Source organism: Saccostrea cucullata, unplaced genomic scaffold (genome assembly GCF_032062105.1).
Source record: "Saccostrea cucullata isolate Sc308-1 unplaced genomic scaffold, CSIRO_AGI_Scuc_v1 ctg873, whole genome shotgun sequence".
Taxonomy (NCBI): Eukaryota; Metazoa; Mollusca; class Bivalvia; order Ostreida; family Ostreidae; genus Saccostrea; species Saccostrea cuccullata.
The window spans coordinates 40,452-61,280 of record NW_026941035.1 but is presented as its reverse complement, the minus strand read 5'-3'; the positions used below and the strand labels follow the sequence as shown (position 1 = coordinate 61,280).

At 32.0% G+C, this 20,829-nt stretch overlaps 1 protein-coding gene across 1 annotated transcript; it reads right to left on the bottom strand.

The window, feature by feature from the left end:
- Positions 1-1,962: 1,962 nt before the first annotated feature.
- LOC134256983 (deleted in malignant brain tumors 1 protein-like) lies at positions 1,963-19,662 on the bottom strand. Its single transcript, XM_062739649.1, has 4 exons — positions 19,082-19,662; positions 15,085-15,223; positions 14,222-14,388; positions 1,963-2,055 (listed from the first exon to the last, which is right to left on the bottom strand). The coding sequence occupies exons 1-4, from the start codon at positions 19,566-19,568 to the stop codon at positions 2,051-2,053; spliced, it is 798 nt and encodes a 265-aa protein (XP_062595633.1). The 5' UTR covers positions 19,569-19,662; the 3' UTR covers positions 1,963-2,050.
- Between the last annotated feature and the right edge of the window lie 1,167 nt (positions 19,663-20,829).

The following is a 20,829-nucleotide window of genomic DNA, read 5'->3' as shown; positions in this document are numbered from 1 at the left end:
CTTACAAAACGAAATTTACACGTTTCTAAACGCAAGATCTCGCACGATTAAAACCTCCAACGATCTCGCACGTTACACAAACGATCACGCACGATACACGAACGATTCTACACGATTGGTTTGTCAACATTAACTTTGCACCCACTGTAATTTCAAATCAAGATAACTATCTCTTCAAGTCATGATAACCTTCTGGTTTGTCGACAAACGTCAACATTGTATCTTGTCCAGTCAAAATAAGCACTGGTATTTTTAGATAGATATTTTATTCATGATGCAAGATAAGTTATCTTGTCATGTCAAGATAGCTATCGCAACAAATGTGATAGCTAATCTAGAATGGACAAGATACAAAATCGATGTTGTCGACATCCCAGAAATTTATCATGACCTGACGAGATAGTTATCTTGATTTGACATTATGTGCTAGGTTAACAAAAAGTTATATAGATGGCATAAATATGCCACCATTGAAACCAATTGTGCAGTTTGGGATTTTACATTTGTGTTTCTTTCACTGGCGAGTAAGCGTATCGTTTGACTATTTTTTGGTTTGGTTATCCATACCCAATGTGCCCGGGGTTTGATAGATAAAACATTTTGATGAAATCCGTGCAAAGGAGAATCAAGGTTTTGGCAGATGCGCGGTAAAGACATTGAAGATAATGAAATTCACTTTGGGGGTATCGGCATATGAGTTTCAATAACTCCTAAATTATTAGACAAAATCAAATTGGATTTTGGTTACATTTTCTTTAAATATTTTCTTAAAAAAGTAAGTTAGGAATACTGAAAAAAAAAACAATATAAACAAATTTGATTCACCTCAAAAGATTACCCTGCGTTTCTTTTTAGTATATTTTTAAAAGGAAATTCTTTGAAAAAAAAGTAAATTCTAAGATACTTACGGTTTAAAAAAAAATAGTTAAATTTCTTTAATTCAAGAATCATTTACAATGACATGTAGACTCATGCATAGTCAAGCTGAAAAATGACTTTGTCTGAATATCCATGTATTCTTAGGGGACAGTCTTAAAATACACATACATTTTTCATAGGGTTATAAAGAAAAGTGCAAATTTTAGCACTTGAAGGCAAACTATTCTAATGCTACAATGATTAACTTTTGTTCAAACTATACAGTGTAATATATAATGAGTAATACTACACTGTTCATTATATGTAAGAAACAAAAAATTCCACAGTCTTGTTACATGTACCAGTAGGGGCGAGATGTCAAAACATCGATTTTTCCTGTTTTATAGGGTACTACAAAATATGATTGGCACAAAGAATTTATATGAAAACATAAATTTAAAGTACCTGTATACTTTAGAGATATTCAAATTTCTATATTTAAAATTCAAAAGACGTATGTTTATTTCTTTTCTTTTTCTTTATACTTTTTACTTTTCCGTCAATAACATTTTTATTACCCCTTCTTCAAAAGACTCGGGTTATCATAACGTCAAAACACACTATAACGACGTAAATCTACCTATCTAAATTTTGTTTAATTTTATTAATTAAGTAGAAAAGTTTCTTTTAAAATGTAAACACATTTCATTTTACTATGATGCACGAAATATTGCTCAATGAAATCCCCAGTCGCCCCCTTAAGAAAAGCGAGTGCTAATAAATCAGTTTGATAAGCTTGAAAACATTGTGACAACGACTTTTTCGACATAGGCTTTACCTGGAGATCTCAAGATGCTGAAATGTTAATGAGTTCAATGTTCATCAACAATAAAGAAGGAATGGTTTATAAAAGATTTTTCTTTGTATTAAAATGTACATATTCAATATGAAATCGTTGTGAGAAATGAATATGCTATATCTTTAAACAATGTGCGACATTTACTTTGCCCCTTTTCGTAATTTGTGCAGACTAATCTTCGCTCCCTCCGCTTATTAGTGCAATTATACTAAAATACAAAAACACATGATCTCAAATGCTTTAATTACGGATACAAAATTCAAACAAAAAAGAGTCACAATAGGAAATTGAAAATACTGGCAATCACATTCAGTACCATGCAGTTGTTCTATTTCACTCTGAAAAAAAAATACAGTTGTGCTTTAGGTAATTGCTTGCATTTAACGAAATATTGCAATGATTTATTGACACCAAATATTACAAAATACAGCTTCATGAAAAAAAAAACTTTTCCAAAAGATCTTTTAATTTTTGTTCCAATTTTTCACTGAAAGTTGAAATATCAGTTTGAATTCATCTAGCTGTATTTCCGTTTGTAACAATTTCTTTACACGCAATATCTCCAGAATCCTTTCAGCTTTACATATGTAACACATAAAGTCCAAAAATCAAGGTTATGAATTTATACATTCTGTTTGACAGTGAAAATCTCATTTGCGAACGATCTCTCACAAAGCTTTTGAGCATTTGTAATGATGTTTATACCACAGCTCCCTATGGCTCTGCACGTCCCCTTTAAGCCCCCGCCCCTCTCTCTCTTTCCCCTCTTAATCCGCGCATGCTCTTTTTTCCCGTTAGCGGAGGACACAAGTTCTCTGAATAAGATTGTTCAATAACTTTTTTTCATTTTAATTCATTGATCCATCATAAGTTCTCGGTCAAAAAAACATATTCATTATCAGTAGTTTTAATAGATTTCAAACAATGAACATTTTTGTGTTTTCCAAAGAAATATTAACAAATATATAATATTTAACTAGTGTGTCCTAAAAGTTTGATTAATAAGAGGTATATAGCATTGCCAGGCATCATAGAATCACCTTAAGGTCCTTCAATTTTGAAATTTGTAACGTATTTGAGGTAAACAAGCTACACAGAGAGTCTTTATGGGTTATCAGGGAAAAAGCCGGACATGCAGTTAGACTTCGACTCAAAAACTCCCCAAAAAACATTGATTGTACATGTAAAATGTAATCATTGTCATTGTGTGTTCGGATTTATCCACAAAACATTTGCTAACTTGGACTTAGATTTCATCTTTTCATCTTAGACAGGCATTAAATTATTTTTAAAGATATTCTTATTCTTTCTAAAGTTGTCATTTACCGTCTTCACCTGTTTGCATGTTAATAGAGCTTCTTAAAGGCGATATCAATTAGAGTGGAGTAAGATGCTAACATTTCGAAAGTGATTGAGGGATGTTTCATTTAAATCCAGTTGTTTATAACAATAAAGAATGAATCATTATTTTTTAGGAATAGTCTCATAACTTTGGAAGCATATGAGTGCCACGTTGACATTTTTTTTATTTCTACACTTTAATCTGTAAAATTTACACTTGATTAATATGTATGTTTTGCACTTTGATCTGTAAATTTTATATTTAACTTGTAAAATTTACACTTTAAACTGTGGAATTTACACTTTACAGTGTAAAATTTACACTTTAAAGTGTAAAATAAAATTTACACTTAAATCTGCAAATCTTACACCCTAATCTGTAAAATTTACACTTTAATCAGCAAAATTTAAACGTTTTAGTGTAAAATATACGCTTGAAAGTTTGAAATTTACACTTTAAAGTGTAGAATTTACAGTTAAATCTGTACATTTTACACTTTTATCTGTAAAATTAACATTTTAATCTGTAAAATTTACACTTTAATCTGTATTATTTACACTTTAAGTGTAGAAATAAAAAGAAAAGTAAAGTGTCTAAGTGGCACTAATACGCTGCCGTACATAATTGCAACGATGTGTGCAAACAAATGTACATATTTGTATTTGCAAATGTTTTCCGTAATATAATTGAATTTGAACAAGGCGTATTTACATCTCCGTAAACATGTTCGTCATGTGACCATAAATTGATTGTTTGGTCATAAGCGATCTACGTCATAGTGACGTAACAAACGATCAACGTTATCAACACAATCAATTTAGGCCTATATCGTTTAGTTTTTTTTTTAACTTTATGGATTAAAGTGTCAAAGGCTAGGGTGACAATTACTTGTTTTTATTATTTAGTATAATTACATGTACTTAGTACAGCTAGTATATTAAGTTAGTGTAGTAGACAGCTGTAGTAAATTCCATTCATTCATTCATTCATTCATTCATTGTCATCGTGTTTGTATTCTTGTTTGTACGGTGTTCCTTGTAAAGTGAGTATTTGGTCGTCATGTGATTGTCTTGTGGGATATTATTATCCTGTGTGTGAGTGGTAGAACCAGTATGTATGGGGTGTGGTACATGTAGTTATGTACGCATGTGTGAGTCCTGGTATATATACTTTTGCACGGACTATTTAATCTTTACAATAATTTGGATGTTCTCCTGCGAGAAATCTATGTTTAACTTAGCACCTTCTCTCAGAAGGATATGGAGATAAGAAACAGTATTCAATCTCAAAGTCCATTTTACAATATACAAAATCAGAGCAGAGCAAACACCGACCTCCGAAACATCAGAGGTGCGATCAGGTGCCATGGACGAGTGAGCATCCCCTGACGACCGGTCACACCCGTTGTCATGATCGGGAAATAACGGAAAAAATCCGTCGTCAATTCAGTGTATAAATAATGGACTAACAATTGGTATGTAAAACGTCAGTCAGCATTTGACGCAATGATAAATTGCATTTGCTGACAAGGTCATTGTATCGACCATAGAACTTACGAAATGATGACTTTAAACAAGACTGCTGATATTCTTGTTTCATCAACTTGCTTGTCAATAATTTACCTTGTCTTAAAAATTGTTCATACGTAGAGCATGCTCTTGCGTATCGAATCAATTGAGATATATACACTCCGTACGCAGGTGATGAAGGTATATTGCTGCATAAGTAAGGGAAGTTGACGTGTCTTATTCAAGTAAAATATCCAAATATGAAGCAGAAGAGTCGGATTATGTGGTATCTTTTATGTCAAGCTCACCAGGATATAGCGTATCGACGTAGGAATGGAAATTATCATTATTAATTGACAATACGTCGTCGGTATATCTAAATGTCGAGTTGAAGGCCACAGCAAGTGTTTTCTTCTTTTCATGCATAAGATTTTGCATAAATTCTGCTTCATATGAATATAAAAATAAGTCTGCTAATAACCGAGCGCAATTTGTACCCATGGGAATTCCAATAGATTGTTGGAACACCTGGTTTCCAAAAACCACAAAGATAGTGTCAATCAGAAACTCAAGCATCTTCTTGATGTCAACTTCAGAGTACTTATGTGTGCAATCAGAATCTGTTTTAACAAAACAATTTTGCAAATGACCAATGACGAGGTAAGTAAATTTACGAGTTCCATTTTTATTGAAGAAGCAACTGTCAATGATATCAAAAAGCTGGATTTTAATTTGTCGTGAGGAATTGTTGTGTATAAAGTTGGAAAGTCGTAAGTTTTTAAGCTGTTGATTTTTGTAAGGTCTTATGATTTCAAATTGTCCAAAAGTTCTTTAGAATTTTTAAGTATCCACATCTGATGCACACCACTTCTTGAATATATAGTTGCACAGTACTCTTGAAGTTTTTCCTTCACCACTGTCAGTATCTTAGTGAGGAGTAACGAAAGAGGCTTGGTTGAACATTTACTGGAACCTGCAATATATGTTTGTTTGTAAGGATTCTTATGAAGTTTCGGAATCCAATACATATAGCGTATTTCAAATTCATTTTGGCTCTGTGGAATATTAAAAGTATCCCTAACGAAAAAATACTATAGTAAACTATAGTTAACTATAGTTAACTTTAGTTAACTATAGTGATAATTTTGACACTTTGAAAACTTTGATTTACTATATTGATAACTTTGACACTTTGAAAAACTTTGGCGAAAACTTTGACACTTTGAAAAACTTTGACGAAAACTTTGACACTTTGAAAAACTTTGGCGAAAACTTTGACACTTTGAAAAACTTTTACAAAAACTTTGACACTTTGAAAAACTATGGCGAAAAAATTTGACACTTTGAAAAACATTATCTAAAACTTTGACACTTTGAAAAACTTAGTTGAAAACATTGATACTTAGAAAAAGTTTATCGTAAACTTTGACACTTTGAAAAAGTTTACCGAAAACTTTGATTCTTTAAAAAACTTTATTGAAAACTTTGAAAACTTGAAAAACTTAATCGAAAAGTTTGATACTTAGAAAAACTTTATCGAAAACTATGACACTTCAAAAACTTTATAAAAAAATTTGACACTTTGAAAAACTTTATCGAAAAATATGACACTTTGAAAAACTTTATCGAAAACTTTGATACTTTGAAAAACTTTATAGCTAACTTTGACACTTTGAAAAAGTTTATCAAAAACTTTGATACTTTAAAAAACTTTATCGAAAACTTTGAAACTTGAAAATTTTTTCGAAAACTTTGACACTTGAAAACTTTATCAAAAACTTTGAAACTTTGAAAACCTTTGGCGAAAACTTTGACACTTTGAAAAACTTTGATGAAAACTTTGACACTTTAAAAAACTTTATCAAAAAATTTGATACTTAGGAAAACTTTATCGTAAAATATGACACTTCGAAAAACTTTATCGAAAACTTTGATAATTTGAAAAACTTTATCGTAAACTATGACACTTCAAAAAACTTTATCAAAAACTTTGAAACTTAAAAAAACTTTAGCAAAAAATTTGACACTTTGAAGAACTTTGACCAAAACTTTGACACTTTGAAAAACTTTGGCGAAAACTTTGACACTTTGAAAAACTTTGACCAAAACTTTGACACTTTGAAAAACTTTGACCAAAACTTTGACACTTTGAAGAACTTTGACCAAAACTTTGACACTTTGAAAAACTTTGGCGAAAACTTTGACACTTTGAAAAACTTTGACCAAAACTTTGACACTTTGAAAAACTTTGGCGAAAACTTTGACACTTTGAAAAACTTTGGCGAAAACTTTGACACTTTGAAAAACTTTGGCGAAAAACTTTGGCGAAAACTTTGACACTTTGAAAAACTTTGGCGAAAACTTTGACACTTTGATTTACTATAGTTTAACCATAGTAAACTATAGTTAACTATAGTATTTTTTGTTAGGGTATTCAAAACTGACAGGTGATTTTGAAGAATTTCTTCCTTAGAAAGGGAAGTATGAGTATAAGTAGGATTACAACTTGTAGAATTAAATCCAAGTTCTTGTAGAACGCAATTTATATAATGAGCCTTACAAACAAAGACAATGTTGTTACCTGCTTTGTCGGCAGGAACCAGTACGTAGTGATCGTGTAATCTATCTAATTCTTTTTTCACTTCTGGTTTATTGATCACAGAAGAATAGATGGTTTTCATTTTGCTCCTCAATCTTTTAATACGTGACTTTAACATGGATCTGATACATTTAATCCATTCTGACAGGGTGTTAACGTCTTCTTTTTCATATCTGACCCATCTTCTGGCGTAATTTTCAACAGAATCTATAATATTTATGAAATTCCGACGCCAGTTGAAGGATCGGGGTTCCCTATACTTAGGACCTTTTAAGAAATTCCTTATTGAATCTTAGTGCCCTAATTGTTATCGTGACTGGTAAGAATAATTTAATATTAAAACCGAATTTAAACTATGTAATTAAATAAATATTAGTGTGTGTGAATTTCTACAAGTGTGTCATTTTCATTGCAGGTCACCTTCGTTCGTTTATACTTCATTTATTTCATCGTTCCTGCATATTGTCAATTATAATAAGATATGTGAACCTTTATTGAGGAACTATTGTGTTGCGTTATAATTTCCTGAGATGGGAGACCCGTGACAATGGTGTCCCACGTTGGGCGCCATTGTCACGGTATCTTCCTTCTCAGGAAATTATAACGCAACACAATAGTTCCTCAATAAAGGTTCACATATTTTAATAGCTGTGTTACTTTCACTGTAAGTATCGCTATATAAACCTTCCACAAATATTGTAATTCTCTAGATAAAGAGCCTAGCTAATTCTCTAAATCTTGCTCTAAACATGCTAAATAAGTGCACTAGTAAATCTTAAATCTACATCTAAAATAATGATGAGGGATGAAATAATGAGTTTGATGAAGCCTGAAACACAAAGATGATCAACACAAAGATGACACTCAACACAACTTTCTAAACAAAACTTATCAACCCTGAAACTTGTAAATTAAACCAAATTGATTATTCTGAAACAAAAATAGTTTAAGGTTCTATCTCACAAATATTTCTCTCTGCATGCTTTTTCACACAAATTTAATATCAAGTGCAATTAAAATGTTAGTAGAGAAGATAAATCTATGTAGCTATGTCTTACTATAAATCCCACTGATTCACCTGCTTCCCTTGACTTTTTTTTCAATTATTTAGGAGTTTTAAACTTTTGAGGCTGTTTAACACACTCTCAATTGCTAAACTGACTCACATGAATGAATTAAACAATCAAATGACAAATGAAACAAATATTACAAAACAACAATAATCTACAAAGTGAAAGTAGAAATGTCTAGAAGTAGAACATCTGACACACATAGTCAACTGCAGTCAAAATCGAAAAGTCCACCAGGATTTTCAGATAGTCCAAGAATAGGCCGCGTCTATCCGTTTAAAGGAATCTTTCAGCACACACAGTTCTTTGCACGAATGTTAATTAAATGGATAATCACCAAAACATCTCTCGTCTCGGCTACATGAGGTATCCATGAATGGTTGTGACGTCACACTGCTTGCTCGATTCCGTAAGGAATTTCTTATAGAAACTGCTAACATAGATTTCTCGCAGGAGAACATCCAAATTATCGTCAAGATTAAAATGGAATAGTCCGTGCAAAAGTATATATACCAGGACTCACACATGCGTATATAACGACCACATCCCATACATACTGGTTCTACCACTCACAGGATAATAATATCCCACAAGAAAATCACGTGACAACCAAATACTCACGTGACATGGAACACCGGACAAACAATAATACAACACAAACACGATGACAATGAATGACCAGGTATGAATGAATGAATGAATGAATGAATGAATGGAATTTACTACAGCTATCTACTACACTAACTCAATATACTAGCTGTACTAAATAATTATACTAAATAAAATAAAAACAAGTAATTGTCACCCTGTGACAAAAGATTTACCGAAGTTCCTTACTATTTGTAGAAATTTAGTCACAATTGTAAATATAAGCAGTAAGGTATCTTTTTATTTAGTTTTATTGGAAGTAAAAAGGGTTGTCCACGATCAATTCTTCCATATGGGATTTGATCACGTGACCAACCGTTTTACATCCCACGCGTTACTCATTATTTCCGCACACACAGTTGCAGTTATTAGAATATGATGCATAAACATAATACAATTTATTTTCATTACAGCAATGAAAGCATTAAATATAAAAGAGTGTCTAGCGCAAAGACATGCACCATAACTTCGGCATCATGTATCATCAGAATCCCACTGTCCTTTTAGTAAAATAATTATTCCACGCATTTGTACGAAACCTTACCCGATGTCTCGAATTTTATACATATGAACCAAGATTTTTCTTTAAAAAAAAAAAAGAAAAAAAAAGAAAAAAAACTGTGCTTCATTCAAGATTCTAGCAGCATTTTTCAAGCATTTTAGAAAGCAAACATTTTAGAAGACAAATTTTCCATCTGTACAAATCATATGTTTTGAAATATTCAGCTTGTTCTGTTGCAGTATTTTTGTCACGAATGGCAGAGAAAAGGCCGGTGTAAAGACGAATAATGACCGGGGGTCATTTTTCGACAGCGTAAAAAATGACCCCCAGTCATTATCTGACGTCGAAAAATGACCCTTTTGCCCGTAGAAAAAGTGTCACCACCCTAAATATTTGCAGAACCCACGCGAAGAAAAATGACTCCCTGTTGATTACAGGCACGTAGCATCGTTTTTGAAAGTGGGGGGGGGGGGGGGGGGAGGGAGGGGGAAATTTTTTTTTACTTACCTGAAAAAGTTGACAAGCAAAAAAAAAACAAAAAAAAAAAAAAAAGAAAAGAAAATAAAAAGTTGCTCAAACTCGAAAATCCAATTTCCTGGGGGGGGGGGGGGGGGGGGGGGGGGGGGTTAGTGGCCAATTTTTTCAACTTACTATCACTTCCAATTTTTTCCCTACAATCCTTGATATCACTATACGATGGTTATAAAGTGGGGGGGGGCAACCATCTTTTCAATGAACATATAGTAAAGGTTATGTTGGGGGAAAAAGTAGGCCCCCCCCCCCCCCCCCCCCCCCCGGCTGTTACGTCCCTGCATTAAAGCTGAAATTTTTAGGGGGCAAAAAAAATTAGATAAAGAAGCATATTGGCCAAAATGCTCACCTGAGTTAATTGGGAATAAATTGATGATATGTTGATCTCATAACATTATACAATTATAGCTATATTTTAAGGTCAATGCGATGATTCAGAAGCTAAAGGAGTAAAAGATTTATCGAGCCTAAAGGGTTAGGTAAACATGTTTTTCGATGGTGGAAATCATCGTACTGACAGAAAAAATTAGCAGTATTATATATTATTATATCCTCCGCTTGAAAAGCGGGAGGGTATATATAATGATCGGGATATCCGTCCGTCCGTCTGTTACGCTTTGGGGTATCCATCTCTTATCCGCAGCTCCTCTTATATATAAAATGATGTGTTTTTGAAACAGCTATGTCCCTGTATGACAACATAGCGAAGATTAAACTTTTCTTAAATGCAATTTAAATATATTGGTACCCAATGTAGGGTCTTCTAACAAGAAATACAATTGCAAAATAGGAAAGCTCTAGCACCACTTGTTCAAAAGTAATGGCTAAGGATAAGTTTTTGAAAGGTAGGTCAAACTCAAAGGTCAAAGGGTCAAAGTTGATGGTTTCTTAAGAAAGGTTTAATGTAACAAGGATTGCATATGTGAAGTATGAAAACCCTATCCCTTACCGTTCAAACGTTATGGCCAAGGTTAAAGTTTTTTTTTCATAAGTAAGGAAATCTCCAAGGTCAAGGTCAAAAGGTCAAAGTTTTTAGTATCCAATGAAAGTTCATGCCAAAAAAAATACATATGTGAAGTATGAGAGTACTAGTATCTACCGTTTAAAAGTTATGACCAAAGTAAAAATTCGGCATTTTTGTGTAAAATGGGACAAACTCCAAGGTAAGGGTCAAAAGGTCAAATCTGGTAGTACCCGAAGTAAGGTTTTGTCACAAGGAATACATATATTAAATATGAAAGTCATAGCTCCAATAAATAAAAAGTTATGGTCAAGGTTAAAGTTTTTGCGGACAAACAGACCGCCAGATAGACAGCTAGACATACAGACGGACACGATAAAACTATATACACATGTACCCCCGAATCTTCGATTACGGGGGCAAAAAAAAAGAAATGGTCTTCAATTAACTTTTCATATTATGATACAGTATAAAGAAGGCGTTACAAAAATGAAAATGTTTGTTCCGATTTTCATATCAAATTCTCTGAAAAATATACTCAGAACTGAGTAAAAGGGTGGAGTAAAACAAGAATTAAGAAATTTTATGAATACTGTGTGCTAAATCAAAATGTTATGTCTACATGTATAGTTTTTGCATTAGAATGTGTATATTACACTAGCCCACAGCTTTACAGAGCATATTTTTAGGTGTTATACTCTCCCCAGCCCCTTACTTATTTAGGAGGAAGTCGATTATCAACAAAAGCAACAAAATCTAAAAATCTATCCTACCTTTATTTTTCTATAAGGTGGGACTAAAAAGATGCTTAAAATATTATATTATTCTACTAATTTTCAACTGTTACTTTGCCACAATACTTTCAAGTATATACCCCCACCAACATTTAAAGTATGCGTTAATCATGGCGAAGTAAATTATGATATGATAGTACTTGTTTGAAGGCTTAACTTCATTTCAATATTTTATCTTGAGCCTCTTTCAGTATTATTCAAAGGTATAGAGTTTTATTTATATTTTTGATTTTCATTTATTATTTTTTTTTTGTTTTGATTTAAGGTAATGTTCTTTTTTGGGGGGGAGGGGGGGTATAAAAATTTCCTCCTCTTTCACTGTCAAATAGGATTTGCCAAACTTATACAAGCTAAAAGTTGAAATGAAGGAAAAATTAATTTTCCTATTAAAGAGTATTTAAACCTGATTGTTGCATGGTTTGATTTCTAAAAACAAGTGAATATCATTCTTTAAGCAAATATTATAAGGAGGAATATTAAAAAGAAATTTTATTTACTTGACAATTAAAGAATCTCTTTTGAACACAATTTTAGCATTGAAAGACTACGCGAGTCTTTTAATTATTTCATACGACTTTTTGTATTTTTCTGGTTACAGAAAATTTAAAAATTAGTTTCGCTGTAAAAAAGATATCAAACAGTGTATATTGTGAAAAAAATATTAAAAATTAATCTCTTAATAAAGTTTATTCATACGTTAAAATTATGGAAAAGGTATGCCTCTCTCTCTCTCTCTCTCTCTCTCTCTTTCCAGCGTGCGTTTGATCCATTTACATGTACCATCTTTGATTTTCTAGGTTTACTCCTTTATCAGAGAAATGAAGATTAATTGATTGATTGTTAATTAATTGCTTAAAACTGATTTGTCAATATTTCGGCAAAGAGAAATGAGGAACTTTATTGCCCCTACGTGCTTAGAAGAACAAAAATCAAATCTATTCGAACAAATGCATGAATTACTCGAAGGAAGAACATTATAATATACAGCATATTTTCCCTTTCACCTGTTCTAAATTTTGTATCACTTTAAAGGGGGTCATTTTTCAATGGGTGTCAAATTTTTTATAGGACTAACATATAAAATAATGACCCCTAGGACTCTTTTTCTACAAAAAATGATTTTTTTTTTCTACGGGTGGGGGGTCATTTTTTGTCGTTGAAAAATGACCCCCGGTCATTTTTCGATGGGGGTCATTATTCGTCTTTACACCGGCCGGGATACGTATATAGCTGACTGTCCTCGAAAAAGAATAATTATATAATCAATGAAAACAAATTAACATACCTGTTTGATAAACTGAACTCCATTTGAATTTTACAAAATATTCATGATATTTGCTTTTAAATCAGTTTTTACGGATCTTTGTTCATGCGTCTCAGCCAAATTTTCTTTACACGACATGATCAATTCCCAAATATCTACATGTAGACATCATCGGTGGTAGATTTTAATCAAAATGACAGAAGCAAAACACTTTTTTTGTCAATGTTTACAGGTTTCTACTCATTTACTAGAGTTAAGGGGGGACCTATGTCCGAAAAGTCTGTGTGGAATTTTCAAAAGGTTGATATTTCTTTTCTTGCCACTTGCTTTTAATATTTAGGTATTACAAACAGTTTTTTATATGCTATTTTAAAAAACAGTAGCACATGCAAAGACAGTGTAAAAATCTAAAAATAGATTATTTTCAGACATTATTTATTATTAAACAATAATCTTAAAAGAGCGAAAAATGAAAAATTATATTTAAAATCAATATGTTTTTAAACTATTTGACTTGTATCTTTAACATGAAAACAAATTTATTGTAATTCATCTTGCATGAAAAAATATAAAGGAGCACGTATACAATGCAAGTATCACCCCATTTTGCTTGTGGTATTTTTAACAATTCCGTCATGCATAATAGGTATAAAAGGTAATATCTAAAAAAAAATGTCTTTGTGTGAAAATTTTGTAATTCATACCGTATATATATAAAGTTTTTTCCGCGTGTATCCAATTTCCGCTTTTGCTGCGAAGAGTTCTCAATCACGGAAAATATAATACAAAGTTTTCTTTCTTGTGGTAGAGTTATTGTTCCTGTCTTTTTGTTCCCTTCGGTTCTCCACGTGGAGCATGTATAAATAGGGAGACAGTTAGGTTGATTTGGTGGAGTTTCTCTCGGCTGTATAAGAAAGACGGTGTTATACAGAGTTCTGAGTCAAACGTGATACATGTACATGATGTAGGTACTACAAGGGATATCTTGAATCAAGTTTTAGATGTCTGAAATAGACTTTCGAGACTTTGATTGGTTGTAGAGATATTTTATATATATATATATAGTACCTTGATTTATTGTTTGATTGAAAGTAAGAAGCGGATGCACCTCAGTCTTTTGAAGGCGCGTGCTCTCCCGAGAAACAAAGGAGTTAATGTATATATTATTGATTTTAATATCTGATTGAGAAATGCGATTAATTCTTTAATTGTTCAGAACAGCCGAATTCCATAAAAGAACCTGAAAACGATACAGAATCATACAAACTATTTAAATTCTACTTACGACAACGAACTCCAGCCTGCTTATGTCCATAGCAATGCCAGGTTGAACCAACAGCGTGGTGACATTCTTCAAGAAGAACTTCATGTCCGGAACACTGCACATCATATAAATGCATAGGCACAGAACCATCTCCAAATTCAGAGTTTAAATATGCCAGAGCGTTTTGCCTGAAAACATACCATTACTTAAAGATTACCTACCTGTGGTACTCTTTAATGATTCATTTTACCATTACACAGAAATGAAGATTTTACTTTTATGAATATCCTGAACTATCTAATTATAAGTAATTATAATTCTTATATTTTTGTTAAGAAAAAAAAAAGGTATTTGTCTCTTGGTCTGCATGAATGTTTTATGTGACAAATGAGCTCGTACCTCTTGTACGAGATTCCAAGTACTTCCAGGATTGACAAAAAATTGAAATACATCCCCATAACTTACTTAATAGTATATGAATGCCAACGAATAATAAAATATGAGTAACATTGATTTAATGGGTTGATATTCGGTCAATGTCTTTAAGGCATACATTAATGCCATAGGTTTCCTTCAATCGCAAAAATTGTTTTGTTTACACAAAAATATGGTTTGATCCTTTGTCAGTGATTTTCTTTTTTATAACAATTGCATTAATACTTCCTTTGATAGCATTTCTTGAAAAGTCAAGCAATAGTGTCACAACCATAAAGATATAGATTTGTTGAAAAAAAAAATATATCACTAGAATGTTAAAATGTCTAACATCTGATTTAAATCATATTTCATAGAGTATATACATATCTTCGAAAAGACTAAAGCAGGATCTGGAGACATCTACATGTAAAGATCTATAGTAGAGTATCTATCAAATTTTAAATTACCATGGCCTGCCTAGCATTCGGCATATCACTTTTGCTGCATTGTTATCAAATCCGCCGTAGGTGCAAATTGCATTCCAGGTACCATTAATCAAATACTCAACTCGACCAGAATTTTGATCTCCTCCCACTAACCGGAGTCCTACAGAATGAAATAAGAAAATCTGTATGAATATACAAGGGTCATTCAAGAAATACGTAGACAATATTCCTCATTATCACATTATTTTTACAAAGTTTAATATCAGTACATTTTTATATGTAAAAAGATATATTCTGTAGATTTCTGAAGTTTCATTCCATTTGATTAAACAGAACTCATGTTAGCCAGTTTAAAAAGCAGCAAGTTTTGTCACTACGGAGCACGGTCAAAAACATTTTAACGTCAAAAAACAACGTTAAAGAAAATTTCTCAAACTCACAGTGCCTTTTCATTTTATACACGGTTTGTATCGTATTCCTCATTCATTAAAACGTATCCATAACACTTGACACCTAGTATGCTAACAATAATTTGAGCATACCTTAAATAAGATTGTCAAAGTTTTCAAATCCTTTACCATGTAACTCTGCTCTTACAGGTTCCGCAAAAGTGAAGCGCACAATAGTTTCATGACATTACTAACTCTTTTGACATGATTTTGAACTACAATCTGTTTCTTTGCAGAACGCCCATCGCCCAATTTAAAGTCTTTACCCCTCAAAAATTGTCTGTTCCATTATAAACAAATACACGGCTCCTTTTATGTATTTTTCCTGGTTTCTCCAGCATTTTCAGAGTTTGTTTTAAAAGTTTCAAAATGCAAAAGAAATTTATATTGCTATTCGCTGCTCCGTGACGTCCTTCGACGTCATGATTTTTTACTTTTTTAATCAAGACTATCTGTCTATAGAAAATGATATCTTTTAAACAAAGCAATGTAATACATTAACTTTTAGCTTTTGAAGAAATGAAACAATACTGAATTTAAGTATTTAAATTTTATTTCAGTTAAGGACTATTTTAAAGAGATATGGTTTCGCCGCCTCGGGAAATAGTTTCCTCCCTCCGGGAACCATAAATTTGCTTTTTCCCTCGTACCCATTCCATAACTGTATAATACTCTATAAAGTTATGCCCCTTAAAAACTGGTATAGTCACAGAAAATGTTTAAATGTTTACAGAGAAATAAAGTTCATCCAGAGTACTTGTTTTTAATGCCAAAATAGACTCAAAGAAAAAAGGTTTTCTACATTTATTGTAGATTTGTTGTCAAGGTGTGAAAAGTCACCTATACGTCAAAAATGGCGTTGATCATTTGTGGTTAATATTGAACTAGAAAAATCATAATTTGTTGGCATAATCAAGCGAAGGTCTCTACCAGTGCATAAATCTATTTGCAATATTATATGCGTTAAAAGCATTTGTTCATGACATGTAAACTGAAATCAGTATAACACAATTCTAAAATGGCATGCCATTGTATTTTTTCTACAAACTATAGAAAAAGGATATTCCTAAATTTCATCGTATTATCCCTTACAAAAACGCTATAGTTAACTATAGTTTATTATTATACCTCTACTGTAATTACTCTATAAAATTAATTCCATAAAACTGTCTATTTCCCGAGAAGAGACAATTTCCCTCATCTGAAGACTACTCCCTGGAAAATCAGAGCTACTCCCTAGGACTACTCCCTCATGAATATTTATTAGTAATTTTGACCAATCAAAGTGTTCATAGGGCGGAACGTTCAAGAAATCTCGAGTCTCTTACGTCATGTTATTAGCAATCTAACTATGACGTCAAAACATTTCGATATGCGATGTCAAAATCTAACTTGAATTGTAGCAAAATGAAGATAACGTTAATTCTTCATTCTTCGAAATGTCAGTGAAAATACTTTTTAAAAATAACTCAATTGTTTTTGGACACGATGCATTACTTATCATACAATCTGTTTAACCGCATGCATTTGTAATTATGCCTCTAGAGTGTTTTTTTTTTAAATGTCGGAATCTCTGGTAAAAAAAGTTAAATCGCCTGTGATTGTTTCGGTATAATAAAAGAGTAATGGAATGTGAACTCGAGAAATAGCAAATTTATGATTCCCCTTGGCAGAAAAATAGTTTCCTCCGTCGGGGAACCATAAATTTGCTATTTCCCTCGTACCCATTCCTAACTGTATACTATAGTTAACTATAGTTTACTATAGTTAACAATAGTAAATCAAAGTGTCAAAGTTTTTGCTAAGTTTTTTTCAAAATGTCAAAGTTTTTGCCAAAGTTTTTCAAAGTGTAAAAGTTTTCGTCAAAGTTTTTCAAAGTGTCAAAGTTTTCGATAAACTTTTTCAAAGTGTCAAAGTTTTCGATAAAGTTTTTCAAAGAGTCAAAGTTTTTCAAAAAATCCAAGTTTTTGATAAAGTTTTTCAAAGTATCCAACTTTTCGATAAAGTTTTTCAAAGTATCCAACTTTTCGCCAAATTTTTTTTAAAGTGTCAAAGTTTTCGCCAAAGTTTTTCAATGTGTCAAAGTATTTGCCAAAGTTTTATAAAGTATCAAAGTTTTCGACAAAGTTTTTCAAAGTGTCAAAGTTTTTGACAAAGTTTTTCAAAGTGTCAAAGTTTTCGCCAAAGTTTTTTTAAAGTGTCAAAGTTTTTGACAAAGTTTTTCAAAGTGTTCAAAGTTTTCGCCAAAGTTTTTTTTAAAGTGTCAAAGTTTTCGCCAAAGTTTTCAATGTGTTAAAGTTTTCGCCGAAGTTTTTCAAATTGTCAAAGTTTTCGCCAAAGTTTTATAAAGTATCAAAGTTTTCAACAAAGTTTTTGAAAGTGTCAAAGTTTTTGATAAAGTTTTACAAAGTGTCAAAGTTTTCGATAAAGTTTTTCTAAGTGTCAAAGTTTTCGATAAAGTTTTTCAAATTATCAAAGTCTTTTGATTAAGGTTTTCAAAGTGTCAAAAGTTTCAATAAAATTTTTCAAAGAGTCAAAGTTTTTCAAAGTATCCAAGTTTTTGATAAAGTTTTTCAAAGTATCCAACTTTTCGATAAAGTTTTACAAAGTATCCAACTTTTCGCCAAAGTTTTTCAAAGTGTCAAAATTTTCACCAAAGTTTTTCAAAGTGTCAAAGTATTCGACAAAGTTTTTCAAATTGTCAAAGTTTTGGATAAAGTTTTTTCAAAGCGTCAAAGTTTGTCGATTAAGTTTTCAAAAGTGTCAAACTTTTCGATAAAGTTTTTTGCAAAGTATCAAAGTAACTATAGTTAACTATGGTATTTTTTGTTAGGGATATATGTATGTAATGAGTTCGAGGGCAACATGCGTTTCGACGAACTCAATAATCAAACTGTTTTGACTAATGCCGTTAGATGAAACGCATTTTGCCCCAAAAAGTTGTTCTTAATCAAAATTTATAAGGAAAGATAACACTTTTGAAAAGTAGTTCAAACTTTAAGGTCAAGGTCACTGTGTTATTATTTTATTTTGAGAAAACGGTCAACCTTCAAGGCCACAACACAGATTCAAAATCGTAGTATATTTTAAAAAAATACACTCAGATAGTCACAGATAGTGCAATGTGAAATATTTCGTTCAAAAGTTATCACAATGGTTAAAGTTTTTGTGACATACAGACAAAAATTAACAAACAAATAAGATTTCATGCCCCTCGCTTATGCGAAATCGGGGTACAATAAAGTTGATCAGGTCACCTTTAAATTAATGTTTATTTGCCCTTTACCGATTCAGGGGGAAATTAGGTCGGTTAGGTAGGACTTTTTTTCTCTGAAAATTTGAATTTATTATAAACATATTAGAGGCATAAAAATGCATGAATGAAAAGAAAAAAAATCGTTTCTTGAAGGTTGAGAAAATTGAATTTTTGAGTCGGTTAGATAGTCCCTTGGAAGAGGGCAACAAACATTTTTTATAAAGGTGATCTGACATTTAAAAAAATATAATATAGTAAAACATTACAATTTGTGTTTGTTATATGTTCTCGAAATATACGGTTGAAAACTTACGATTGGGTACGAATATTGTATCAACGAATGTTGATTTTTCCGCCATAGCCGCCATTGCACTTTGAATGCTCAGGAGAGAGGATTCGACAAATGAAATATTTCCTTGCAGTCTGCTCACAGACGCTAAAATTGTTGTTGGGTTAAAGGCTTGAGACTGGGCACTAATTTGCTGTAACTTTTCTTTAATCACCATTGTTTCATTTGCCTGGGATTTCATTAATTGTTCTAAATCATTTAACTTCTTTAAAGCGTTCTGAAACTCAGTCATGCTTGTTAAATTTCCAGTTCCATCTTCAAGTTTTTGAATCCTTGATTCACAAGTTTTTATACTTGCTTTCATCTGCAACATCTCTTGTGCAAGAACAGCAAATGTAACATCTTTCGTCACTGAAGCTGACGGAGTGGTATTGTCATTGTTGAACATAAATAATTTGCAAGTCTTAAAACATCCAAAAATCATAATTACCATTAATATGACTTGATTCATTTTTCTCAACAAAATTCTAACCCTGTTTATAAAGAGGAAAATCCGCTATCAATATGATTTGAATTGGATTTGGGGTCTTTAAATACCTTTTATGTTTTGGCCTTGACTGTAGGAGTGTAGATAGACCTTTTTCGCATGATCAGAAGTTATTGCACATTAAAGCAGGCAGGACATTGAGATAAGAATAATTCAATGATGTTTTATCTTTACGAAAAGTTACCTCTATATGTAAAAAAAAAATTATCTCGATTATATTTATTGTATATAAGAAATTCATTTATTTAGAAAATACATTTTTCAGCGTAATCTGACCATAGCAACGGTTTCAAAGGTGTGGGGGGGAGGGGGGTATTCCCCCAGAAATTGTCTGACAAGCAAAAATCTAAATTTGGGTGGCCAACCTGTTTCGAAAACAATTTTTAATATACCAAAATAGTATATTCAGAATGTTGGTCGGAGGAATTTCCTTTACCTCTCCGATAATTTGTTTTTCTTCAAAGAATCAGTAACTCCGTTGGCGGAGCCAGTAATTGCCATAGAAATTAACATTCTCAGTTTATCGCATTTTATTACATGCTTAAATAATTCTTATCATTCTGATTGGTTGAGATGCAACTATGTATAAAAAATACTGTTTTATTCTATTATATTTTCCTACGCCTCATGTTCCAGGTGAATATAAGAATTAATTTTCTCCAAATTGATCTAAAATAAATCGGGATATTCCAAATTGATACAAATATATTTTTTTAAGTTATTACACATGCTACCTACTAAACTTATGTAAACTTTACATAAGCTAAATATATTATTTGGAGTGGGGTAGTAAGTGGGAGTGTAAGGGACCTCCCTCCGGCATTGGTAAATATTGTATTCCCTAGGTACATGTAGCTAGATCATCGTATAGACCTCAAAACAGCAATGATTGTATAATATTTAGCACTACACATCCCCTTAAGGCAAGTGTAATCTGGTTCCCATTATTTTTTTTTAATGTGTAATTCGATCCGAAAACAAATCATTGAAGCGGATTATAATGCTATTTGATGTATAACTTATCAAGGTAGACACACATACTGTACTAAAAATCAGCTGAATATCTATCTGAAAGTATTCAGATTAAAGATTGCATAACCCTTGAAATAATAAAAAAAAATGGAATTTCCTCAAAAATCAATAAAGCAGAATGAACGTGATATGTAAATCATCAAGCTTCACTCACAAACCTAACATCAGGTCAGTGTCTATGCACGGTTGGGAA